At 42.0% G+C, this 27,860-nt stretch overlaps 1 protein-coding gene across 1 annotated transcript in view; it reads right to left on the bottom strand.

The window, feature by feature from the left end:
* Window positions 1-27,860, bottom strand: part of LOC138736174 (CUB and sushi domain-containing protein 1-like) — a 2,349,200-nt gene that overhangs the window by 762,214 nt on the left and 1,559,126 nt on the right. Inside the window, exon 14 of the mRNA XM_069885244.1 lies at window positions 2,019-2,201. Coding sequence (XP_069741345.1) covers window positions 2,019-2,201 — 183 coding nt within the window. The remainder of the gene's footprint in view (window positions 1-2,018; window positions 2,202-27,860) is intronic.

The raw sequence follows: 27,860 nt of genomic DNA, 5'->3' as shown, positions 1-27,860 counted from the left end.
CTTCATTCGTGTTAGTCCACAGAGGATGATTTTCCTTTCAGTTAATGGGTTAAAATATACGAAAATCCTATACCATAGAACTATTAGAATGTTCAGCTGATGGCAGTTCAGGATTTCTGTCAACATATTGTGCAACACATTGTTCATTACCACGGTTAATGTAGTGGGCAGCTCAACGCTAACCCAAGTTTCTAACCTGGGTCAGTGGCCCAGATAATATCCACCACTGTCTGTAAGGAATTTGCACATTCTCCCCGTATCCACATGGGTCACCTCCAGAGGTTCTGATTTCCTCCCACGTCCCAAAAACGCCTGAGGTTATTGGGTAATTTGGTACATTTGAGCGCATGGATTTATATGCAGGAAGGGGCTGTTACCGTGCCTTATCTCGAAATTAAAATTAAACCTGTTTTTTTTTTTAAACATGCGATTGAATGAACTTTATTGCATCAAGAAAGAAACGAATCAGTTGAAAGTCCAAACTTTGAACATACTTGAGATGCAGACGCCATGAAACAAAAGAACAAAATGGATATTGGCGCAGGACACGCCCCAAGTTCTCTTTGCAATCCGGGTGACTATTGATCAGGTGAACATTGAAAGACCCATCCATTTTGTGGAGTCAATATATATTAGACATGAATTTAGAAATAATAAACAATAAATTGTGGGAAAAGCATTAGATAAGTGTGACTAAAACTTGCAGGGTGAAATGGAAATAAACATGAAGCATTGGGGCTCTGGAGTATTGAGCAAATTATTGGATTGTCCTGTCAAAGAGCTGCAGATAGACAAAATGGCATCTGACCAAACTTGCCACCTTCTCAGTTGTCTGAGTCCACCAGCATTTTAATGCAATGAATGAAGAAAGGTTGAAACAAAAGTAATGTGTTTTAATAATGGTGCCTAAATACTCATGCAAAATTAAAGTGAGGATATTTTACCTTCCCAAAGTGAGGTATTTTGAAATGGCTCTACGCCAATCAGAAATGGCTCTACGCCAATCAGAAATGGCTCTACGCCAATCAGAAATGGCTCTACGCCAATCAGAAATGGCTCTACGCCAATCAGAAATGGCTCTACGCCAATCAGAAATGGCTCTACGCCAATCAGAAATGGCTCTACGCCAATCAGAAATGGCTCTACGCCAATCAGAAATGGCTCTACGCCAATCAGAAAAGTCTCTACGCCTCAATTTGTTCTCCATTCTTATTATGTACTGTATTTTCTAATGTGTTTAAACAATGGGTGTCTCATTCACCTCTCAAGCTTACTCACCAAAAATCTAGCTCCTTTATGGTTTATTTTAACTGCAGTTTGGCAAATTCTACACAATAATATCAATAAAAGAATGATAGAATTTAGCTGGGGAGTGATTCCATGTTGAGTCAGTTGGTGTGAAATTATGAAGCCAACTTGGCCTGCATGCAAGCTGAATTAATGAGCGAAGCAATCAGCTGTGCTTCAACAACCTGGAGTTAAAATCTCTTCAGTCGTGGTCTGAGAAATCTCCGGCAATATTTGCAATCTGAAATACCACTTATATTTGCAAAGAGGAGTAAAAGGTGATAATATTTATCCCTGGGAAGCTCGCTGCCGACTGACAATACAGATATGAACAAAATCTTTAGAAATTGCAGGCTTCGGCATCAGATCTAAATCGAGACCATTAAAGTGAATGGAGCCACTTTGGAAATTAAATGGGGAAAACATCCCATTATCATCCTGCCAACAGCTACGGTGGAAAGGATGGCTGATAATTATGGATCTATTCAGTTAATTAAATACATGTTTATTTATGAGCAGTTTTGAATAATTAATTTAGAATCTAGGAGAGTTTGCATCCATAAACATTTTTTATTTTTTTAAATTATTCTGGGAAACCTAAAATATGAAATATAATGTTTCTCGAGGGAATGAGTTTCAGAGGAAAACAAAAGCATTTAAAAAAATAATGAGGAAACTAAATGTAAACTGAATAATGTTTTCATTAAAATCTCTTTAAATTTGGATCTTACACACACAGCTGGGTTTGTTGCCGGACCATTGATTGTTTTGTTGACATGTAATTGTCCGTTCTCCCACCAGTTCAAACGCTGATTGGCATTCAAACGTCAAGGTGTCTCCATGCAGAAAGCTGCTCCCATTCCTTTTGCCGTAAGATGGAATGCCAGGGTCACCACAACTTCCCTTTTCGATCTCTGGGAAAAATAAAAGAGAAAGAAAATTGTCTCGGCTCATGCATGAGCTCCAATTTTACCCAGTGAGATAAAACTTGAGAAAACTACAGCACAGAAACAGGCTCTTTCGTCTGTCTAGTCTGTGCCGAACTATCATTCTATTTGGTCCCATTGACCTGCACCCAGACCATTACCCAACCTTGGTCTACCAATCACCTACTGGCCTCTGCCTCACCCTTGCCCCTCTGCCTTTTTATTCAGGCTAGCTTCCTCCTCCGATTCAATCGTGATGAAGGGTCTCCACCCAGAATGCTGGCTCTCAATATCCCTCCACCGAAGCTGTGGGACTCACAGAATTCTGCCAGGGATGCTTTTTTATGGCTTCAAATATCTGGCTGATAAGCTCAACAATCGCTGCATCAGAACCTGTCCTGATTCGAAGGCAATCCTGCATAGCAGGCAGGACATTGATTGCGAATGAGCAGAAGTCTTGCACACAATTGCAAGTGGAGGCAACTGAAGTAACTGAGATCCCCATGTAACCTGTCCGTCAGATGACTAGGACTTGCTCAATCCATCTCGTCAAGACACCTTTATTTATCATTCATACCCTGCTCGCACGGTCAAGACAAAATAGTGTTTCTCCAGGACTTGGAAGCATATGCACATAAATATAAGTTAGAATAGAAGTGAAACATATTGAAATATTACACTTGTGCAGTAACAGTCCACCGTACCCTATTCCCAAATATTCTTGGAGTTCAGGACTCTGATGGCTTGGGGGAAAATGCTGTTGTCCAATCTGGACATAAGGGCCCGAGTGCATGCATGCGAAAGAGCACCGACCAGCTGATCCACACTGATTTCTGCAACCTGCTGATGTCTATTCATTGTGCACTCATGTACACCCCCATCAATCCACAGAATGACTACACTACCCAGGTGCACTGTGCCAGAAAAAAATTATTGCATGCCTTGGCTCTGCACATTTTTTCCTAAATGCACAGCACCTGCTGGGAAGTGAATCCAAAGAAAGAAAAATTAATAGATAAAATAATGATCATCTAAAATTACGTAAGGCAGAAATACGGTCGAGAGGAATACTTTTTGCCCCCATGAGAGAAAAAAAAACGAAGGCACAGGTTTAAGTGAAAATGAAATTTTCAAAGTGATCTGGAGGGAAAGTTTTCTGAACTTAGAGGGCATTTGGTGGGAACACGCTGCTGGAGGACAAGGTGGAATCAGATATAACACATGGAATGATGATGAGTTTGCAGTTGTACACCTCGTACCATGTGAACAAGCTCCAAAATTCTGACTTCAGCTTGCTTACATTAATCTTAACGATGCCCCTCATAATTTTGAACACCTCGATCATAACTCCCTTCATTCTCTGATGTTCCTCCAAGGAATAAATTCCTTTATTAAACCTTCACACCTCACTCAGCTCCTCAGATCCCAGGAACATCTCTGCATCCTTTACATCTTATTAATATCTTTCCTGTCGTTAGGTGACCAAAACTGTAAACATCACTCTAATTTGGCCTCACCAATGTCTTATACAATTTCAATATAGCAACCCACCTCCTTTATTCAATACTTTGAGTTTTGTGAAGCCATTCTCAGGGAATTATGTATCTGTATTCTCAGTTGTCCCACTCTCTACCAAGCCTTAATGTATATCATGTATGTCCTATCTTGGTTTGTCCTCCCAAAGTGCAACACTTCACGTCTATCTGCATTAAATTCCATCTGCCATTTTGCACCCTTTTTTTCCAGCTCCTACCGCAAGGTTTGAAGGCCTTAATCACTTCACTACTCACCAATTTTTGTGTTATCTACAAATTTTACCACATTGTCATCCGGATCATTGATATAGATGTCAAACAATAATGGACCCATCACCGATCCCTGAGGTGCACCACTCGTCACGGGCTTCCAGTCAGAGAGGCCATCTCCAGCACCACTCTCTGGCTTCTTGCACAAACCCAGGACAAATCCATTTTACTACCTCATCCTGAATACTGAGTGAGGGAACCTTCCTGACCAACCTCCCCTGCAGATCCTCATAAAAGGCCTTACTAAAATCCATGAAGACAACATCCGTGAACTTCCCTTCATCAATTCCCCTGGTAACCTGCTTGAAAATCTCTATAGATTGGTTAAACAGGACCTATCACACACAAAGCAATGTTGACTATCCAAGTACTTATGTGTCTGGTTTCTTAGAATACTTTCCAGTAACGTACCCACAACTGATGCAAGGCTTACCAGCCGATAATTTCTTGGAGGCTTTAATCCTCCACTACTTCATTCATGGCTGGAATTTTAAAAACCTCTGCTAGGGATAATATCTTGTCAGGCCTGGGGATTTATCTACCCTTATTTGACTCAAGATAGCAACCATCTCATCTTCTGCAATCTGTTTTGGGTTCATGATCTCACTGCTCTTTTATTTTACTTTGATGGACTCTGTGTCTGTCTCCTGAGTAAAGGCAGATGAAAAAAATCCATTTAAGATTCATCTTTTGTCTCCATGATTCTTTTATACTGTTATGTAATAAATCAGAATATTAGACAAAATTTCCTTTCGTCTACTGTAAAGCAGATAAAGATTTGCCATTGGCAGAAATTACCCAGTGCCACTTACATTCAGAGAAAGAGAAGCAAAAGAGAATCTGCCCAGAGTCATTGAGTGTCCATGGATTCACCTCCAGCGCTCCTGCAGCCTTTGCAGCCACACAGACTTCAGTCCAAACTATCAGCAACCTGAGCTCCAGATCCGAACCTCTGACACGATCAGGAAGCCCTAAGAGCCCTCTTGCATCTCATTCCGATACCTGGTGTACCTTCAACCAGCCTTGAGTCAGTCTCCAGCAGTCCACAGCCTGGTGCAAGTCCCTTGACCACAGTCGCCAGCAGTCCGCATGGTTTCCTCACCTCAAGTTACCAACAGCCTATGTGTTCTTCAGCCTCAGAGCCCCTCACCATTCCACCGCCATGGTCACTGTCCCATGGGTCATCTCCTCTGCTTCTCCTTCTCAAACGGGGTGGGTGGTCTCCCCGTTTTCTGGCCACTGCTGAAGGTAGGCACCACCATCTTGGGCAAGACCTGGCAGTGGCAGGATTTTAAAATAAACCACCGTTGTCTCCCTTAACAGGCCATTGGAACTGATGGCAGTCAGACTGGGTTGTTGGCCCCCACAGGGAAGGGGTGTGTCTCTGCTCCCTGCTCTCCGTGGGTCTGCATCAACGGCAGCGGTGCCATTTTATTTTACCTGTCAGCTAACCACTCTGGTCATCCTTCACCTTGCCTGCCAGTGCCACCTCGTGCCTCCTTAAGTGTTTTCTTTCATTTCCTATGCTGCTCAAGAAGTTATTTGTTCCTTGCTGCCTGGACCTACAATGCATCTTATTAACCAGAGCCTCAGAATCCCTCAAACACCAAGGTTTCTGATATGCATTAGCTTTGCCTTTAATTCTGCAATATCCAAACTTTGCCTTTGAAGACCTCCCACTTACCAAGCACACCTTTGCCAGAAAACAACCTGTCTCAATCCACACTCGTCAGATCCTTTTAGACGCCATCAACATTGACCTTCAACATCTGCCTTGTCAATCCCCTCTAAATCTTACAGTCACAGTCAGACAGCATGGAAAATACCCTTCAGTCCAACTTGCCCACACCAACCAAAATCTCTGCCTACACTTACCACCCCGCCCGCATTCGGCCCTAATCCCGCCAAACCCATCATTATCCAGAATCAGAATTTATTGTCATGAACAAGTCATGAAATTTGAAGTAGGAATATAGTGCCTATAATCATAGAACATTGAACAATACAGCACAGTGCAAGCCCTTTGGCCCTTAATGTTGTGCCAACCCAAGCATTCCTTCCTAAAAAAAAGTACTCAACCCTCACTATGCCATAACCCTCTATTTTTCTTTCATCCATATGTCTGTCTAAGAGTCTCTTAAATGCCCCCAATGAGGAGTTGAAGTCAGAGGCGTCGGAGTTAGGAGGTGTCCAGTGGAGGAGGGGTGAGAAAAGAGTGATGGCAAGATAAGGACTTAAATTAGAGTACTTACTGGGGCTTGGGCCTATTTGTTCGAGGGAGGAGCCAGAGGAGTCCAGTGGAGGAGGGGGCACGGAGAGAGAGAAGGGGTTAATTGGTAGAGGGCCAATAAAAGGAGGGTAAGGTAAAGGAGTGGCCAGCGAGTGAGTGGCACAGAGAAGGAGTGGGACTTAGAGGCTTTGGCTCATGAGGCTTCAGCGAGCAGAGGCTGAGGTCGAGCTTGTTCGCATTAAGGTAAGGCTGGTTAGTGGTTTACTTGTTTCCTTAAGATTCTTTTTTCTTTCCACTGTATTTGGGGAAAGGGAGAGAGAAAGGATGAGTGTGAGAGCAGTTTAATGTTCTCAGTGTCAGATGTGGGAGGTCCTGGAGTCTTCTAGCCTCCTCGAAATCTATATTTGCTCCATGTGTGCTGAGCTGGGGCTTCTCAGGGACCGATTTAGGGAACTGGAGCTACAGATCGATGACCTTGCTCTGGTCATGAAAAGTGAGGACATCATAGTTACAGCCATGTGGTCACACCAGGACCATGGGAGGAAGACGTGGGTCATAGTTAGGAGAGGGAAGAGTAAGGTGCTAGAAAGGACCCCTGTTGCTGTAACCCTCAATAATAAGTACTCCTCTTTGAGTACTGTTGGTGGTACAGACTAGCTGGGGAAAGCAACAGTGTCTGTACCTCTGGCACAGGTCAGCGCTCAGAAGGGTAGGGAAAGGAAGAGGAGGGCAGTAGTCATAGGGGACTCAATAGGGGATTCTGTGGATGCAGTAAGGAGAACTGGATGGTACTTTGCCTCCCTGGTGCCAGGGTCCGGAATGTTGCTGCTCGTGTCCAAGATATCCTAAAGTGAGAGAGAGATGAGCCAGAGGTCATAGTACTTGTCCATACCAAAAATGTAGAGAGGAAGAGTGAAGAGGTCCTGAAAAGTGAGTAGAGGGAGTTAGGTAGGGAGTTGAAAAGAAGGGCTGCAAAGGGGCCGCAAAGTAATCTGGGGATTACTGGCTGTGCCATGTGACAGTGCGAGCAGGAACAGAATGAGGTGGAGGATGAATGGGTGGCTGACGGGGTGGAGCAAGAGGCAGGGGTTCAAGGTCATGGATCACTGGGACCTTTCTCGGGGTTGGTGTGTCCTATACAGAAAGGACGAATTGCCCTTGAATCCCAGGGGGACCAGGATCCTGGCGGGGACATTTGCTAAGGCTACTCAGGAGACTTTAAACTAGAATAGTTGTGGGGAGGGAACCAAATGGAAGAGAACAGCAAGGAGAAGGTTAGATTGTAAACACAGAAACCTTGTAGACAGTATTTGTGGGTAGAAAGGCAGTGATAGAGAAGGGAGATGCTCTGTACGAAGATGGAGGGGAGATGATAGAAAAAGAACGATAGAGTTTATAAAGATAGGGGAAAACAGAGTGAGAAGTGGGAAATCTCTGAAATGCATATTCTTTAATGCTAGGAGCATTGTAGGGAAGGTGGATGAGCTGAGGGTATGGACTGAGACTTGGCAATATGACGTGGGAATGATTAGTGAAACATGGTTGCAGGAGGGATGTGATTGGCAGCTAAATATTCCTGGATTTCGTTGCTTTAGGTGTGATAGAATCGGAGGGGCAAGACGGGGTGGTGTAGCATTGCTTGTCAGAGAAAATATTACAGCGGTGGTTAGAGAGGATAGATTAGAGGGCACATCCAGGGAGGCTATTTGGGTGGAATTGAGGAATGGGAAAGGTGTAGTTACACTTATCGGGGTGTATTATAGACCACCTAATGGGGAACGAGAACTAGAGGAGCAAATTTGTAGGGAGATACCAGATATTTGTAATAAGCACAGAATTGTAATTGTGGAAGATTTTAATTTTCCAAATATAGATTGGGAAAACCATTCTGTGAAAAGGGCTGGATGGTTTGCAATTTGTAAAATGTGTGCAGAATAGTTTTTTTACAGCAATACGTTGAGATACCCACTAGAGAAGGGACATTGTTGGATCTACTGTTGGGGAATGAGATAGATCAGGTGATGGAGGTGTGTGTTGGGGAGCACTTTGGGCCCAATGATCATAGTGCCATTAGCTTTAATGTAGTTATGGAAAGGGTTAGGTCAGGGCCGAGGGTTGAAGTTTTTGAATGGGGGAGAAACTAGATTTGAGAAGATGAGACAGGATTTATGAGGAGTACATTGGGACAATTTGTTTTATGGGCAGGATGTAGTAGAGAAGTGGAGAGTACAAAATCTTTATGTTCCTTTTAGGTTAAAAGGCAGGATCAAAAGTTTGAGAGAGCCATGGTTTTCAAGGGATATTGGAAACTTAGTTTGAAAAAAGAAAGAGACCAACAATAAACATAAGAATCAAAGAAAAAAGATGTTTGGAGAATACATTGAATGTAAAAATAATCTTAAGAAATAAATTAGAAAATCTAAAGGATTAAAATAAATCCAAAGGGTTATGTTAATAGCAAAAGGAGACTGATGGATAAAATTGGTCCCTGAATCAGAGCAGACAACTGTGTGTGGAGCCAAATGAGATGAGGGAGATATTGAACAAGTTCTTTTCTTTGGCATTCACTAAGTTGAAGGATGTTGAATTGTACGGGGTAAAGGAAGAGAAGAGGATAATTATGGAAACTGTAGGGATTAAGAAATAGGAAGTACTGGAGCTTTTGAAGCATATAAAGGTGGATAAATCTCCAGGTCCCGATGGGATTTTCCCCAGGACCTTGAGAGAAGTTGGTGAGGAAATAGCAGAGGTTCTGACAGTGATTTTTCAAATGTCATTTGAGATGGGTATAGTTCCGGAGGATTGGCGTATCATACATGTGGCTCCTTTGTTTAAAAAAGGTTCAAGGAGCAAGCCTAGCAATTATAGGCCTGTAAGTTTGATGTCTGTGGTAGGTAAACTAATGGAAAGCCTTCTTAGAGATAGTATATATAAGTATCTGGAGAGACAGGGTCTGATCAGGAACACTCAACATGGCTTTGAGCATGGAAGGTCATGTTTGAGCAATCTTGTTGAAGAGGTGACAAGGAATGTTGATGAGTGTAGAGCAGTGGATGTTGTCTATATGGACTTCAGTGAGGCCTTCATTAAGGTTCGGCATGGAAGATTAGTTAGGAAGGTTCATGCTCTAGGTATTAATTTTAAGATAGTCAAATGGATTCAACAGTGGCTGGAAGGGAGATGCCAGAGAGTCATAGTGAATAACTGTTTTTCAGGCTGGAAGCCGGTGACAAGCGTTGTGCCTCAGGGATCTGTATTGGGTTCATCTGGATGATGGGGTGGTAAATTGGATTAGTAAGTATGAAGATGATATTAAAATAGATGGAATTGTGGATAATGAAGGTTTTCAAAGATTGCAGAGGGATTTGAACTGCTTAAAAGAGTGGCTGAAAGATGGCAGATGGAGTTTAATGCTGGTAAGTGTAAGGTGCTTCATTTTGGAAAGAATAATCAAAACAGGACATACGTAGTAAATGGGAGAGTATTTAGGAATGCAGTGGAGCAGAAAAATCTAGGAATAACGGTGCATCATTCCCTGACGGAGGAATCTCATTTGGATAGGGTGGTAAAGAAGGCTTTTAGTATGCTGGCCTTTATAAATCAATGCATAGAATACAGGAGTTGGGAAGTGATGTTGAGACTGTTCATAGCATTGGTGCAGTTCTGGTCACTGAATTATAGGAAGGATATCAACAAGTAGAGAGAGTGCAGAGAAGATTTATGAAAATGTTACCTGGGTTTCAGCATCTAGATTACAAAGAAAGATTGAGCAAATTGGGTCTTTATTCTTTGGAGCATAGAAGGATGAGAGGGGATTTGATTATGAGGGGAATGGATAAAGTTGATGTGGATCGGCTTTTTCACTTGAGAGTATGAGAGATTGAAACAAGAGGTAATGAGTTAAGGGGAAAAAGTTTAGATGCAACATCAGGGAGATCTTCTTCACTCAGAGAGTGGTGGCTATGTAGAATGAGCTTCCGGGAGAAGTAATGGCAGCAGGGTAAATCTTGTCATATAAGAAAAAAATTGGATAGGTATATGGATGGGAGGGGAATGGAGGGTTATGGAGAGGGTGCAGGTAGATGGGACTAGAGGAGAGTGCTTGGTTTAGTGCGGACTAGAAGAGCCAAGATGGCCTGTTTTCATGCTGTAATTGTTATATGGTTATTTGGTTTCAGCTTCCACCACCATCCCTGGCAAGGCATTCCAGCTCTCTGTTTTTAAAAAAAACCCTGATGTCTTCCCTAAACTTCCCTCTCTTAACTTTGTACATATATCCTCTGGTGTTTGTTGATCTTGCCCTGGGAAACAGGTGCTGTTGTCCACCCTATCTTTGTCTCTCATAATCTTCTATTAAGTCTCCTCTTATCCTTCTACAGTCCAAAGTGAAAAGTCCCAGCTCTAATAACCTTGCCTCAAAAGACTCATATCCCAATCCAGACAGCATCCCGGTAAATCTCCTCTGCACTCTCTCCATAGCTTCCACATCCTTCCTATAATGAGGTGACCAGAACTGAACACAACATTCTAAGTGTGGTCTCACAAGAGATTTGTAGAGTTGCAACATGACCTCACTACTCCTGAATTCACTCCCCCATTAATGAATTCTAGCATCCCATAGGCTTTCTTTATTATCCTATCAACCTGTGCATCAGTCTTGAGGGATATGTCGTTCTGTTCATCCACACTCTTAAGTAACCAACCATTAACCCTGTACTCACACTTCTGGTTTGACCTTCCAAATTGCAACATCTCACACTTATCTGGATCGAAATCCATCTGCTACTTTTCTGTTCAACTCTGCATCCTGTCAATATCCTCCTGTAACCTTCGACAACCTTCAGCTCCATCCACAACTCCTCCAACCTTCGCGTAATCTGCAAACGTACTGACCCAACCTTCCGCCTCTTCTTATCTACACATCCAAGGTTCCACTGATCCCGTGTCTCATGATTTACTTGGCAAGTCTTTCATGGGGGACCTTGTCAAATGCCTTGCTAAAATCCATGTAGAACACACCTTCCACCCTACTCCCATCAATTTATTTTGTTACCTCCTCAAAAAACTCATTTAGACTCATGAGGCATGACCTTCCCTTCACAAAGCCATGCTGACTATCCGTGAGTAGACTGTATTTCTCCAAATATTCATAGATCCTATCGTTAAGTATCCTCTCCAATAGTTTACACACCACTGACATAAGACACACTGGTCTATAATTCTCAGGATTCTCTCTATAACCTTCTTTAAACAAGGACTATATTTACCATTCTCCAATACTTCAGCACCTTCCCTGTGTTAAAAGAGGATTCAAAGATCAAAGCTTCTGCCCCAGCTATCTCTTCTCTCACTTTCAACAGCAGCCTGGTATATACCACGTGCGATCTTGGGGACTTATCAATCTTGATATTTTTAAAAAGATCCACCACTTCCTCTTCTTTAATCTCCATGTTGTCCATCACACAGGCCTGTTCAATTTCGACCTTGCTGTGATCAAGATCCTTTACTCCTGATGCAAAGTATTCATTTTGGACCTCCCCAATCTCCTCCACCTCCAGGCACATGTTGCCTCCCTTATCCTTTAGTGGCCCCATCTTCATTCTTGTCATCCTTCTGTCCTTCACATACACATAGAATATCTTGGGGTTCTCCTTAATTCTACATTGCAAGGCCTTCTCATGCCCTCTTTGTGGTTTCCCAAGTTCTTTATTAATTTCCTTCCTGGCTACCATATACTCCTTATGAGCCCTTCCTGTTTTCTGCTCCCTATATTTGAAGTATTTTTCCTTCTTCCTCTTAACTATTTGTCTGACCTGTCTCATCAGCCACGGTTCCCTTTCCTACCATCTTTTCCTTGTTCCAGTGGGACAAACCTATCTTGAACCCTGCACTTTTGGTCCCTAAACATCCTTCACATGACTTCTGTGCTTATACCATTAAACATCTGTTTCCAATTTAATCTCGCTAGTTCCTGCCTCATCCCTTCATCATTAGCCCTTCCCCAGTTTGACAGTTTATGTCCTTTTCCATAGCTATGTCGAAGCTGAGGGATTTGTGGTCACTCTCACCAAAATGCTCCCCCACTGAGCCGCCATCTGAAGAGGTTTATTCTCCAAAACCAGATCCAATATGGCATCTCCTCTAGTTGGCACACCTGACAAATTCAGCCCCATCTATCTCTCTTGCAGTCAGTAGGTGGCAGTCAATTTAAGGGAAGTTGAACACTCCTATAACTGTATTTCCCACTTCATTCCAAAATTTGCCTGATTTTCTGCTCCTTAGTGTCCTGAGGGCTATTTGGGGGCCTACAAACTACTCCCAGCAGAGTGATTGTAACATTACTATATATAAAAAAAAGACAACAGTGCAGGAAAAGTAAGGCAGTGTCTTTGGTTCACTGATCATTCAGGAATCTGATGGCAGCGGGAAAGAAGCTATCCTTGTGCCATTGATTACTTGTCTTTAGGCTCCTGTACCCCCATGTATCCATCCAAACATTTCTTAAACGCTGCAATAGAGACTGAATCAATTTCAGCTTCTTTCCACATACTCCCCACGGTTAGTGTAAAAAGTTACCCCCCAGGTTCCTGTTAAATCTCTGCCCTCTTGCCTTAAACCTATGTTTTCTGGTTACCAATTCTCCTACTCTGGGTAACAGACTTTGCATTCACCTGATCCGTTGCCTCTTGATTTTGAATCATCTATGAGATCACTCCTCATCCTCCTGTACTCCAAGTAATAAAGCCCAAGCCTGTTCAATCTCTTCCCAGAGCTCAGGGCCCTGAATACTGGCAACATCTTAATAACACTGCCAATCATTCTTCTGAATCTGAAGAATTTATTGGAAAGGCACCTTCTTCCTCCCAGGAATAGGCTTAGTACCAGTGTTCCAAGTCAGCAAAGAAGCTTCTGACCTTCTCGTACCGCCAGTGAGCTGCAGGTATCTGGTGACCAACGCCCTCATTGCTCTGAAGAAGCAAGGCGTTTCTCCAACCATTCCTAACCCTGGACTTCCCAAATTTACTCCTATTGTTGTTCACTTAATTTATGACCTGCGTTCCAAAGTAACACAATGTCAGAGATATCCATGCTAATCAGAGCTGCCAGGCTGGGAAATAATGTCTTTCTGCAGGCTATGAGATGAATGACCAGTATCCTGTAACTGAGTACATCATTCCAATATATTTATGTATAATTATTTTAAATGATACCTTCATGTATACATGAGATTATCATGTGCTGTGCATGTTTTTGCTCCATAGTTCTGAGAAAAGCTGTTTCATCGGGTACGTTAGTACAGTCAGATTATAAGAAACTTGAACTTCATAGCTCTCGTGGAGGTCTGACTCTCAAATCACCAGGGTTGAAAGACACCACAACAGTCTTTCTCAGCAACATTCACGTCCGGCTCAGCACTCATTGTTTCTGGAGGCAATACAACTTCTCGTCTAAACTTTGGCATCAGCCCAGGCGGTCCCCTTAATTTTGCTCGAGTTCATCCTACCAATGAATGTTCACACATTCTGATGCCAGGAGTCTAAGCAGCTGCTGCCTTCTTAACGCCTGACTCATCCTCAAAAGCTCCCACTCACCCCAATGAAAACCCAGGGCATCCTGTGTCATCACGTAACTGACGCTCTTCTCCGCCACAAAGTCCACGCAGAAGCAGAAACATACCCTTGGAATTGTGGGTGAGACTGCTCAAAAACTGAGCATCCAATCAAAACCAGAAGGAGGCAAATCTTGAATATGAAGACCTTCCCTGTGCTAATGCTACATAAAAAATCTTAGGCACTTTTATAATGAAATCAATCCCAATTAGTTAAATATCTTCCATCCATTCAACAGACTAAAGAAAAAGAAAGGAAAGATAGAAGCAGCAATAAATCTGGGATCTTCAATAAGACCATTGCAAAGTTGTTAGATATAATGGTGTGTCATTAAAGCTTATGGATCTTAGATGCCAAGTAATAATTGCTTGATATATTAAAAACTACTTCTAGTCAATTTACAGATGTCCAGGTTGTTAAAGATTATTAAATAATAATATATTTTAATTATAAAATGTATTCAAAACAAAAATGATGTGTGTTTGGGTCCCTAATAACACAGATTATATTCACAAGTAATTCTTCCAAAGCTACCACTTTTAACTATCTGACAGAGAATCTAATTACATTTTATAACTGTCAATTTTATCACTATTATTATATATCTTCCAAAGCCTGTCTTTGGCTCCACTTTGCAAGTTCTAAAAAATATATAATTTCAACGCTAGCATCTGGCCTTCTGATGAGCTACCATATTCATGAACAGGATTTAAAAATAAACAACTAAATGAAGTTTTAAAGAAATCTCAGTGTACAAATTGGAGTTACTCGATTAAACTGAAACAAGTTTCAGTCCAAATTTTCTAGGATTTCAGGTCATCTTCTTGCACTTTTCTTGCCCGTCATTCTGGCTTTTATTCAGTTGAGCAGACAAGTCATGGATCTGTTGTCCATATTCCCTGTTTCTTCATTTGCACCTTTGATGCAAGCTAAAATGTCCCTCAATGGCTTTGGCCTCACCTGAGGCTGGTGGTTGATGACTGATGGCCAATACTAAAAAACATTGGGCGTACTTTGCAGCTGGAGCAGGGAATTCATGATGGCAAAAGCACAAAGCTGGCTGAACCAAATGTTCAAACCATATTCATTTTTTTACCCTGGAAGTTCAGAAAGGAATCAGTATTCTGGTCTCACAACTTCTTTCACAAGATTGGGTATGGAGAGCTACGGTCCGGGTGCAATGTGATAGGACAACATAGAATACTAATTCTGCAAAGACAAGGATGAGCTGAAGGGCCTGCTAGTGTGCTGATTTCAATGGTTCTTAGTCTGAAAGGGTTCCTTCACTTATAAAGCCAGAATGTTATGAAATAACATGAAATAATGTCAGGAAACTTCTTGCCATCAGGACTCAGTTCTGTCCTAACAAATTACATGGACCTGTTTATTCACATTATTCCTGAGCAGTTGAACCAGAGAGGAATGTAATGGCATATTGAGTCCTCAACGGCGAGGGGAAGGGTTTCACCAGCACTGAGGGAAAGCAGGGAGGAAGGGGTATGCTTGTGAAATCCAAAGAAACAATGTCATTTCAGATGGCTTACGATGTTGAAGCTGAACTCGGGCTCATACAGGAGACCAACATTTTGAAGGTGATGGTTTGGATTGTGTGCAAACTTGCTGAGAAAAACAGAGTTGAAGAAAGCTGATTGGAATTTTGGACGAATACGGGATGCAAAAGTGTTGGTTTTGCTCAATGGTAATGATGGAGGAGATGGGGAAATGCGCCAAACTGACCAGAAGGGCAGCATATAATGAGCCAAGAGAGAAACCAAGGACTGAATCGCAGGACACTGATGGACTTGAGTGGGATGGTGTATGGCAGGGAGCACCTGGAAAGCTGTGGAGATGGAGTGCAAGATGCATCTTGTACAAACCAGTGAGGCTACAGACGGAATAAACTCAAGCAATTGGAAATCGTTGGAAAAAATGTCAGTAAAATATTGTGAATTTATTTGAAACAAATGACTGTTGATAAATATTTCAAAACATAAAGATGCCATTGAAATACAGAAAATGAAAAGCCACCTTAATATACCTTTACATTGGTGGCCAATTTCACAAGATGAAAGATCTCAAGATAAAGGACCAGAAGCAGGCCACTAGGCCCATCGAGTCTGTTCCGTGACTCTACACTAAGCTGAACTATGCTCACACCTAGTTCCAATTTTCAGCCTTTTCCCCATATCTGATACCCTAATTAGATACTTATCAATTTCCTGTTTAAATTCACCCAAGGATCTGGTCTCCACCGTTGTATGTGGCAGTGAGTTCCACAGATCCATGAGCCTCTGGCTAAATAAGTTCTTCCTCCTCTCTGTTTTGAATAGATAACTTCTAACTTTAAGACTGTGGCCCCCTGTCCTTGATTCACCCACAAAGGGAAAGATCTTATCTACATCCACTGTCAAAACCTTTAAAAGTTCAAAATGTCTCTATGAGATCCCTTCTCATTCTTCTATACTCCAATGAATAAATCCAAGAGCTGCCAAACTTTCCTCATACGCCAGCCCCTGCATTCCAGGAATCATCCTAGCAAATCTCCTCTGCACCCTCTCCAACAACATCACATCCTTTCTAAGATCGGGGGCCCAAAACTGCACACAATACCAACCAAAAAAGTTGGGATATGTCTAATCCCTCATCTCAGCAATTTATGGGTTTACCCTGGACTCATCTACAATTCTCAAGGCAGAGTGAAAGGTCAGATGCAAATACATTTAATCTCCAGGGAAATTTGTGCACCTGAGTTGCCATTTGACGTTTGGAAGGCAGGACAGATGTAGGGGCATCTGGTGATCCTCAACAGATCACTACCTTCCATTAATAAAGGTTCACAGGGAGATCCTGGAAAGAGTGGACTGTTTCTGTATCTTTGTTTGACATCCACTAAAACAATGGAGACAGCAGTGAGGAAAGTTTCCATTACCTTCACTGCTTTGGACCATTATGTGAAAAGATCAAGGCCTTAGACCAGACATAAAATCCATGGTTCATTGGGAACAAGAGTCAGAGTCATGGAGATCCCGACCAGGAAACAGGCTCTTTGGATTGCCCTGTCCATGCCAACTAAGCTAGGCCTACTTGTCTGCATTCAGCCCTCTCAAATTTCCGGAACATGTAGCTATCTATATGCCTTTTGGACATCACAATTGTCCCAGCTTCTACTACTTCCTCTGGAAGCTCGTTCCATATACCCAGCATGGTCTGTGTGGCGGAGGTGTCCTTCTGGTCACTTTTAAATCTTTCCACTCTCACCTTAAATCGATGTCCTCCAGTTTTACATTCTCTTACCCTGGGAAAAAATACATTATTTAGCCTGTCTTAACCCCTCATTTATCTTATATACAATTGTCATTATTTACCTCATCTGTGCCCCTCATTATTTCATGTCCTCTTAGCCTTCGACCTTCCAGTGGGAAAAGACCCAGGTTTTCCATTCTCATGAACTTTTCTGCACCCTTTCCAGCTTAGTAATAACTTTGCTGATTGCTATGTCACCAAAAGTTAGCACAATATTCCTCGTGCTCTCTCACCAATGTCTACTCCAGAGCATGGGTATCCTGACATCCCTGCTCCTGCACTCAATGTTCTGACCAATGAAGGCAAGTGAGCCAAGTACTTTCTTCACCACCCTGTCTACTTTTGTCACCACTTTTGTGGAATTATGTACACTTTTTCCCAAGTCTCTTGGTTCTGCAACACTCTCTGGGGTTCTACTATTCACCACTGAAGTCATGCCCTCATTTAACCGAGCAAAATGCCACATCCCACACTTGCCAGTGTTAAATTCCACTTGCCATTCCTTGGCCCAATTTTCCAATTCATCCAAATCCTGAAATAATCTCAGATAACCTTCATCAATGTCTATTCTATCCCCAATTTTGGTGTAATGTACAAACCTACCAAACATGCTGTAATCCAACAACCAATCACTGCATCACACCACTGGTCACACACCTCTAAACTGAATACCAACCTTCCACTGCCACATTCTGATTTCTACCATTGTCTATTCTGTATCAAATTGGCCAGATCACCTTGGATCCCATGTGATGGGACCTTCCAGACCAGCGAGAACTTGTTAATGGCCTTCCTAAAGTCCATGTAGATAACAACTACCACCTTGCTCTCATTAATCTTCTTGGTTATCTCTTCAAAAAATCTCAAATCAAATTTGTGAGACAAGATCTCCCGTGTACAAAACTCTACTTATTATAACTATGTAACCATTCACAGTGAGGAAGCAGGCCTTTCCAAATGCAAGAAGATCCTATCACACAGAATCTTCTCTGGTATCTTATTAACTCATTTATGACTTCACACATACACAGACTACCTTGTTGATCTCTTGGGGGTGCCATTCTTTCCCAGCTCTTTCACTTTTAATATACCGATAGAATCTCTCGTGATTCTCCTTAACCTAATCAGTGAGCCATCTCGGTCTTCTTGGAAATGTTGCTCAAAAATTGTGCTGTCCATTCAAAAATGGGTTGGTGCTTTGCCCTTCAACACCATCAGGAAAATTTCAAACAAGGAAGTCTGCAGATGTTGGAGTTGAGGGCAATACCCACACATGCTAGAGAAAGTCGGCAGGTCACACTCCGTTAAGAAGAAAGTGAAGGGGAACCAATGTTTTGGGTCTGAGACCTTTGACAAGGTATAAGAAAAAGTAGGCAAAGGTGGGGGGGGGGAGGGTGAAGGAGAGGAGAGGAGAAGAAGAAAAGAGAAGGAAGGAAGAGGTAGGGGCACATGCTACAAGTAGGAAGGGTGGAAGAAAAGAAAAAGCTGGTGAGAGATGATAGCTCTCTGACAGGAGAGTGATGGGGAGCTGAGGGAAGGAGACAGAGGGAAAGAGAGACTACTAACCATGTCACATCCCTATCTCCCATGATCTTTTGTTTGTATCTTCTCGCCTGCTGGGCCTGTCTCTGTTGGCTTGATGACACACTATTACACAGACTATGACATCAGAGACAAACTACCCATTAGTTGTCACTGGTATTTTACCCGATCAAGAGACATTCCCTGCATATGATTCATTGCTCCTCCCTTTCTGATCCCGAGACCAACTTTCATCTCTCTCCTTCCCATTTATCTCTTCATCAACAGACAGATACCTCCCAAACTGTTGAGTTTCCTCCAGTATATTGTGGTTATATTAACTCTGCTAAGTGACAACTGCAAATCTACGCCCACACATGCTGGAGAAGTCTTGATTCCTTTGTTAACAGAATGTGATAATACAACAAAATTTGTCAACATTTCCCTGCCATAAAGGCACACAAAGAGGAGACTCTAGCAGAGATAGGTGCCCGCACCAACAAGACAAAATAGCAAAGGAGACTTGCTTCAGAGTCACCGAGTGTCCATGGATTTACGTCCTGTGCTCCCACAAAGTCTGTAGCTGTGTGTCCAATGGAAATTTTGATGGACAATCGTTGCATTATCAATAAAGATGGGAAGATGAATGTAAAATGGTGAACTTAGGAAATATTTCCAATGGTCCACATCAGATTGACCAGTATCCCAACCACCACCACCTGCTCCACATGGCAAAGGTCAATCTCACTCCTCCCAAAGTCCTGGAGGTTGTTCTGATTATAGATCAGTGCAGTGAAGAAAGCCTGCTCCTCGCACTGGCCTGAAAGCTTTGACAGCTGACAAAGTCCTGTCCCCTGCTTTGCCAGCTGTTTCTATTGGGAGGGACTTCCAACAGTTCTTAAATGTCTCGCATACTCAGAGACAGTGAAAATCTGATTAAACTCACAAAAGTAATTAAGCTGTCTTTTAAAAATATATTCCAAATGGTTAATTTTTATTCACTCATAAAATGCTCGAAATAATAACAATTAAGCTAAACTAAAATTATTAATACATGTAAATGTAAATAAACACATAAAATAATTGTAAAAATATGAATCAAATTCTGGGCACTAATACTTAGCTACTATACTGCATGGCTATGAATACATTTGAGCTTCATTGAAATTTTGTATGAGCTGGAATGGCCTTCATTAATGGACTCTGTTTGACGTGTAGCACCCTCACCGTAAGGCACCATTTCCACAGTCCAATCTCATTTGACTCTGCTGAGCTGATCCCAATTATGCTGTGGGGCATATTGTGCAAAACCAGAATGACTGCAGATGTAGAGTCGCATCTCAAGAGGTGCGGACCTCAACTTCTTGCTTCCCTTCAGCAGCTACGGAGGCAGAAAGCATGGAGCCTTCAACCCTGCATGTCCATGCCAGCCCAAGGTGGCATTCTGGGTTAGTCCCATTTGCCTGCATTTGGTCCATGTCCCTCCAATCCTTTCCTATCCATACATCTGTCCAATCATCTTTTGAGCATTTAAATCAAATCCACTTCCATAGCTCTCCAATCCCTTCTCTCTCCACTCAGAGAGCCATCTCGGATTCTCCTGCTGGTTATTGATGGAGTAACAGGTTTTTGAAGTTGCTCCAGTGTTCTGTACTATTTCCAAATTCTTTAAGTACTTATTCCTATCTTTAAATTTTATTGTTTATTTTGCTTACTGGATTAACAAGAGTAATTGTCTTTAATATGGATACAAGATGTGTTAAAAGATCTACAAGAGGACATGATCCTCCTACGTCTTTGGATACTCGACTTTCTCTAGCATGTATGGGTATTGCCCTCAACTCCAGCATCTGCAGACTTTCTTATAACCATATATCCATATACAGCACAGAACAGGCCAGTTTGGCCCTACTAGTCCATGCCGGAACAAATCCCCACCCTCCTAGTCCCACTGACTAGCACCTGGTCCATACCCCTCCAATCCTCTCCCCCTCCATGTTATTATCCAGTCTTTCCTTAAATGTAAATGGTGTCCTTGCTTCAACCACCTCTGCCGGAAGCTTATTCCACATCCCAACCACCCTTTGGATGAAGAAATTTCCCTTATTTTCCCTAATTTTCCTCATGTTCCCTTATAATTTTCCCCCTGCAATCTCAAACTATGGCCTCTGGTTTGAATATCCCCCACTCTTAATTGAAAAAGCCTATCCACGTTGACTCTCTCTGTCCCTTTTAAAATCTTGAACACCTCTATTAAATCCCCCCTCAATCTTCTACGCTCCAGAGAAAAAAAGCCCCAGGCTGCTCAACTTTTCTTTGTAACTCAAACCCTGACATCCTGTCAACATTCTCGTGAATCTTCTCTACACTCTCTCTATTTTGTTTATATCCTTCCTATAATTCGGTGACCAAAACTGCACACGGTATTCCAAACTTCGCCTCACCAATGCTTTGTACAATTTCATCATAACATCCCAACTCTCGAATTCAATACTCCGATTTATGAAGGCCAACATTCCAAATGCCTTCTTCACCATTCTATCTACCTGAGTATCAACTTTGAGGGTAGTATTTACCATAACTCCTAAATCCCTCTGTTGCTCTGCACTCCTCAATTGTCTACCATTCAATGTATATGACCTATTTAGATTTGCAACACTTCACACTTATCCATATTAAATTCCATCAGCCATTTCTCAGCTCACTCCTCCCGCTTTCCTATATCTCTTTTTAAGCTACAGTAATCTTCCTCACTGTCCACAATACCACCAATCTTTGTATCATCCGCAAACTTGCTTATCCAATTCACCACCCCTTCTTCCAGATCGTTATATATATATGTATATATATATATATATATATATATATATAACAAACAATAGTGGACCCAGGACCGACCCCTGAGTAACTCCACTAGTCACTGGCCTCCAATTTGACAAACAATTTTCTACCAGTACTCTCTGACACCTCCCATCCAATTATTGCTGAATCCATTTCACTACCTCCTTATTTATACCTAAAGCCTCCACCTTTTTTCCTAATCTCCTGTGGGGAACTTTGTCAAAAGCTTTACTAAAGTCTAAATAGACAACATCCACAGCCTTCCCTTCATCAATCTTTTTTGTAACCCGCTCATAAAACTCCATGTTGTTAAGCATGATCTACCCCTGACAAAACCATGCTGACTACTACCTATCAATCCCTGTTCTTCCAAATATTTGTAAATGCCGTCCCTCAGAACACTTTCCATCAACTTACCCACCACAGACGTCAGACACACAAGTCTATAATTTCCAGGCTTACATTTGGACCCTTTCTTAAACAGCAGAACAACATGAGCCACCCTCCAATCCTCTGGCACTACCCCCGTGACCAGTGACATCCTAAATATCTCTGTTAATGGCCCCACCATCTGTACACTAGTCTCCCTGAGTGTCCTTGGGAATACATTGTCCGGACCTGGAGATTTGTCCACCTTTATCTTTTTTAACACTGCCATCACTACCTCCTTGGTTATCCTTATATGATTCATGACCTCACCACTATTTTTCTTTACTTGAACTGGTACAATATTCTTTTCCCTAATGAATACCGAGGAAAATAAATCATTTAAAATTTCCCCCATCTCCTCTGACTTTTCACATAGCCTACCCTCCCTATCTACAAGGGGTCCAATTCTATCCCTCACTAATCTTTTACTTTTAATGTACCTATAGAAACCCTTTGGATTTATTTTTACTCTGCCTGCCAAAACCTCTTCATGCCTCTTTTTGGCCTTTCTAATTTCTTTCTTAAGATTTTTTCTAAACTCCTTGTGGTCCTCTTTCAATTTCTCATCACCCTGCTCTTTATACCTCTTGTACACCTCCCTTTTTCTCCTAACCAAATTTCTAATATTCCTTGAAAACCAAGGCTCCCTATGACTTCCAGCCTTTCCTTTGATCCTCACTGGGACATATCTACTCTGTACTCTCAAAATTTCTTCTTTGAATATTCTCCATTTTTCATTTACATCCTTTCCTGAAAAAATCATGTCCCACTCAATACTCCCCAAATCCATTCTTATTCCTTCGAAATTTGCTTTTCTCCAATCCAGAACCTCAACTATAGGCCCTTCTTTGCTCTTCCCTAAAACTACCCTAAAACTAATAGAGTTGTGATCACGAGACCCAATTTGTTCTCCAACATTAACCTCAGAAACCTGACCTTTCTCGTTCCCTAACAGGAGATCCAGTATTACACCGTCCCGAGTCGGTTCCTCTACGTATTGATTAAGAAAACTATTTTGCACACATTTGACATACTCTAGCCCATCCAGCCCTCTTACTGTATGGGTATCCCAATCAATGTGAGGGAAGTTAAAATCTCCCATGATCACTACCTTATGTTTATTACACATATATGCTATCTCCTTACAAATTTGTTCTTCTAATTTTCTTGGCCCATTTGATGGTCTATAATATACTCCTATTAGTGCCCTCATGCCTCCTCCATCCCTCAATTCCACCCAAACAGCCTCACTGAATGATCCCTTCAAACTATCCGGCCACCTTACGGAAGTAATGTCCTCCTTAACAAGCAGAGCAACTCCTCCCCTTTTTTTTACCCCCTGTTCTATCACATCTAAAACATTTGTAAATGTTTGAAATTTTAAACATGTTTGAAATTTTCTTGATGATACAACACAGAAAATAAATCTCTGATGAATTTAAACAATTCAGAAAGGAATTTAAAAGGAGCTTAAGCAGATAGAGGATAAATTGGACTCTTTTCAAGAAATGTGAGATCACGAGAAAATGAAGCCATTTCAAGTGTTTTAGATGGAAGAATGGAGGTTATGATCAAGCAGTGCAAAAAATATTTTCAAAGAGTAATGAAGAATTAAAGCAGAAGGTTATTAATTTTTTTTAAAAAGAGAACAAACAATTTATGCATTCTGGGCTTGAGACAATCTAATGACACTGGCCAACCCACAAAATTCTTGGCAAATCTTTTGCTAGAGGCATTTGGTCTTGGAGTTTTGCCAACTCTCCCTTTGATAGATCAAGCACACAGGTTGTTGGTTTTTAAACCAGCTTCTGACTAGAGACCTCAATCCATTAATATCTGTTTTTACTAATTTCAAACTAAGGAGATTTGCTATGTGAATCTCGGTGGAGAGGAATGATTAACCACAAAGGACAGAAGATTCATATTGTTGAAAATTACTCACCTGAGGTTATGAAGGAGCGTGTTAAATATAGAAAGATCATGTTGGAATTCTACAATCAAGGGGTGAAGCCTACACTGTTTTCTCCAGAGCATGTCTGAATTACAAATACTCTCTGACTTAAGACATACTCGACTTACCTCCATCCGCACATATGATTGAATTTTTTTAAAAATAATAAAACATATAAAATGTACATGTTGTATTTGATAAACTATAGCAGGGATACAGGGCATGTAAGAGTCAAAATTGTTTATTACACCTTGTTTTTCGGCGTCCCAGGGTCCATAAGCATAATGTGGCCATCTTGATTTCTGTGCGCATGCTTTAGTCTCCAGTTGGTGCATGTGTGGTGGGTTCGCATATTGGGGCTCAGATGGTGAATTCGCAGTGGGTTCGTTTATTGGAGTTTGGTTGGTATGTGTGTGGTGGATTTATGTATTAGAGTTTGATTGGCGGATGCGAGGTGGGTTTGCGTATTAGAGTTTGGTTGGTGCAGGTGTGATGTGTTGGCGTACTGGAGTTCAGTTGGTGCATGCACGGTGGGTTTGCATATTGGAGATTGGTTAGCACATGTGTGGTGTGTTGGCATATTGGAGTTCAGCTTGTGCATGTGTGGTTTGTTGGAGTATTGGAGTTTGGTTGGCGCATGTGTGGTAGGTTCACGTATTAGAGCTTGGTTGGCACATGCACGAGAGTTAAGGGCACAAATTCAATATCGTCAAGTACACCTGTACTCAGTCTGGAGGAGGTTCAAAGCACCAGCATCCAACTCTCCAGCCTGTTCCCGATTCCTGCGACGCAGTGCACAGGTGTGGCAGCAAGCAAACAACTGAATCTACAACAAGTAAGCAGTCAGTTGTTCTCTCTGGAAATGCTGGCCACACACCAGCCAGCCCAAAAGGCAAGGACTGCTTTAAAACTGCAACAGGCTCAATGCATTGCTTGCATAAGAATAAATATTTCCCTTGGTGAAGATCAAAGGAATGTCATTTTGTAAATTAAAACACTGCAGGTACTAGAAACCTGAACAGAAAATGCTGGAAAAACTCAGATTACAGTGAGAACTCAAAATCCATCACTTTGGTTTTTACCATTTTATGTTTGTATTAAAAGAATTTTATGAGCAGGTCGCAATAAAATTTTATTACTTTTTAAAAATATTTCGACAATTTCAAGTTTACGTGGATTTTGCAAGATATTCCAAGGTACTTCAGAGTCAGGCGAGGTGATAGTTTGGCTGGAAGCTGGATTTGTGGGTGATCTTCGAGGAAGAGGAGGGCTGAGAGGAAGTGGGAAAGAAAAAAGGAGGTGAGATTTGATCGAGGCATACAAAATTATGAGGGGATTCAATGCAGGTCAGCATTTTCCAATGAGATTAGGTGAGATACAACCAGAGGACGTGGGTTTAGGGTGAAAGGTTTAAGTAGAACAGAAGGGGTAACTTCTTCATGCAGAAAGCAGTGGGAGTGTTTGGACAAGCTGCCAGCTAAAGTGGTGAACGCGGGCTCAGATTTGACATTTAAGAATATTTGGACGGGAGAGGTATGGAAGGATATAGACTGAATGCAGGTCATTGGGACTAGGCAGCGTAATAGTTCGGCACACCTAGAAGGGGTAAAGGGCCTGCTTTTGTGCCGTAACATTCTATGGTTCTGTAACAATAAAAATACAGGGTTCAACCTTGGGAAGCTTGGTCACTTAAAATGAGGGATGCCTTTTGTTGAATGTTGACAAAATTAACATGCTGTGTGGGTGCTCAGGAGGCTTGGAAAAGTAACTGCATCTTTCCGCCCGGCATCAATGGATCTGCTTCCGGAGAATACCCATCACTGGCTCCTGACAATGGCCTAGCAGAGGCTCGATGAGAAAGGGTGGCTTTATTGGACAAAGATAATAACAGGTAGTGAAGATTCCTGGTAGCTTCTCGTGATTTTGCATTGGGATAAAGCTCCTTTGACTCCATTCAGCAATGGCCTGGAGAATTTTTTTTTCTTTCTTCCCTCTCCCGATCTGACCAAAGCCATTTTAATCTGAACAGGCATGGCACTTAACAAACTGCTGGAGGAGATCAGCGGCTCAACCATTCTTTTATTCCCACTAATGCTGCTCAAGCCGCTGGTCTCCTCCAGCGGTTTGCTAAGTGCCATGCCTGTCCAATCTTATTCTCCAGTGAAAGGGCAGGCCCTGAGATTCTGAGAAGCACAAGTACAAGTTATTTGAGTGAACAAGCAGAACAGTGGCAAAAACCATGATCCACGACTACTCTCACCACAGCAAGCATGACGCAGCACTAGAAGACTTGGAAACAATTGCAATCCCTTATAAAAGGAGAGCAGTTCGAGCTAGTGAAAAGTAATCATGTTTCTGCCCAAAAAAATCAAGGTTGAATGAAATAATTCCTAACACAAATAAAATCACATTGCGACACACAAATGTGCTGGAGAAACTCAGCAGATCATGCACCATCTTTAGGAAATAAAGGGTCAGGCCTGAGGCCTTCATCAAGATATGACCAAAAACAGGCAGGCACCTAAACAAAAAGGGTATGGGAGGGATTGAGGGCGGACAGGCCAGGGGTTGGGGAGGTACAGGCATACTTCACACATAGAAAAGTTACTGATGCAAGTTTTTAATAAATTCAGCCTTGAAAATATTTTAAACAATAAAACAATTCTACTGGATGCTTATTTATATTAGAGTGGGTGAGAAGGTGATATAAAAGATTAAATAGCCCAAGCAAGAGAATGAGCTCACATTTAACCACACATCATAATGTTTATGAGAGTTCCTAATATTGATTGGTCTGTAAATCCCTCTTTTATTCTGTGAGTTACACAATTTATAGCATGTAATTTCCCTTTGGTTTATTGGTCACCAACGAGTTCTAAAAATGCTGCTCATTTTTACCTATTAATGCACTGGCATGTTTGATTGTTTCCCTTCTGCGTCAATGTCGGACCTTAGGAACACCAGTTTTACTTTCGATTCCATTTGCAGAATTTACTAAGCTGAGAAAACTTTTCATTCAGCACAAGCTACTTTCCTTAAGGAATACATTGAGACATGGACTCCCAATATTTTCCTTTCTGTTGAGATGGAAGACAAAGAACCCCTTCATTCCACAAGAGTGGCACCTGTTCATGTCACATCCCAGCAGTTATTTGTATGAGCAATTCCTAATCATAAACTTCCCACCTTTCATGGCTGCTCCCCTCCTTGGCCTCCACATTCCCCACCATGCACCCCCAACTCCTCCACTTCATAGCCTTGCCATCATTTTTCAAGCTAATGCTCTTGGCCACTCGAGCATTCAATTTAAATGCTCTAAGAACATAAGAAACAGGAGCAGGAGTCCGCCATCTGGCCCATCCAACGTGTTCTACCATTCAACAAGATCAGAGCATGGTCTCAGCTCCACGCTCCTGCCTTTTTCCATGACCCTTAGCTCCCTGATCATACAAAACACCTATCCAACTCTATCGTAAATAATGAGGCAGCCTCCACTGTTTCCTTGGCCAGACAGACAATTGCATAAACTCATGGGGAGAAGCAGTTTCTCCTCATCTCTGCCCTAAATCTACTCCTCCGAATTTTCAGGTCCTCTCATTCTTGTCTTGCCTACCAGAGGAACCAACTCTTTTGCCTCCATCCCTCCCACTGACAGCCATCGACCCAGTTGCTATCTCCACATCTTTGGAATTCCTGTACCCTCTTTGCCTTTTGACTTCTCTTTCTTCCTTTGGGGGAAAAAAAAAAGAAATATACTTATTCTTGCTGGTCACTTTGATTCAAACTTTTGTTCTGGTTCTTCTGTGGCTCAAGGTCAACCTGACACCCCAACCAGTTACATGTCACGGCCAGGCAGAAAGTTCGCACTTTATTCCCTCATCCAAATCATGGGTGGATTTAGTGAAGAGCTGGAGCCCAACTCCGATTCCTGCTTTACACATTGGACACTGCCTGTCA

Source organism: Narcine bancroftii, chromosome 6 (assembly GCF_036971445.1).
Source record: "Narcine bancroftii isolate sNarBan1 chromosome 6, sNarBan1.hap1, whole genome shotgun sequence".
NCBI classification, from domain to species: domain Eukaryota; kingdom Metazoa; phylum Chordata; class Chondrichthyes; order Torpediniformes; family Narcinidae; genus Narcine; species Narcine bancroftii.
Note: the sequence above shows the minus strand (reverse complement) of the source record. Positions and strands in the feature narration are given on the sequence as shown.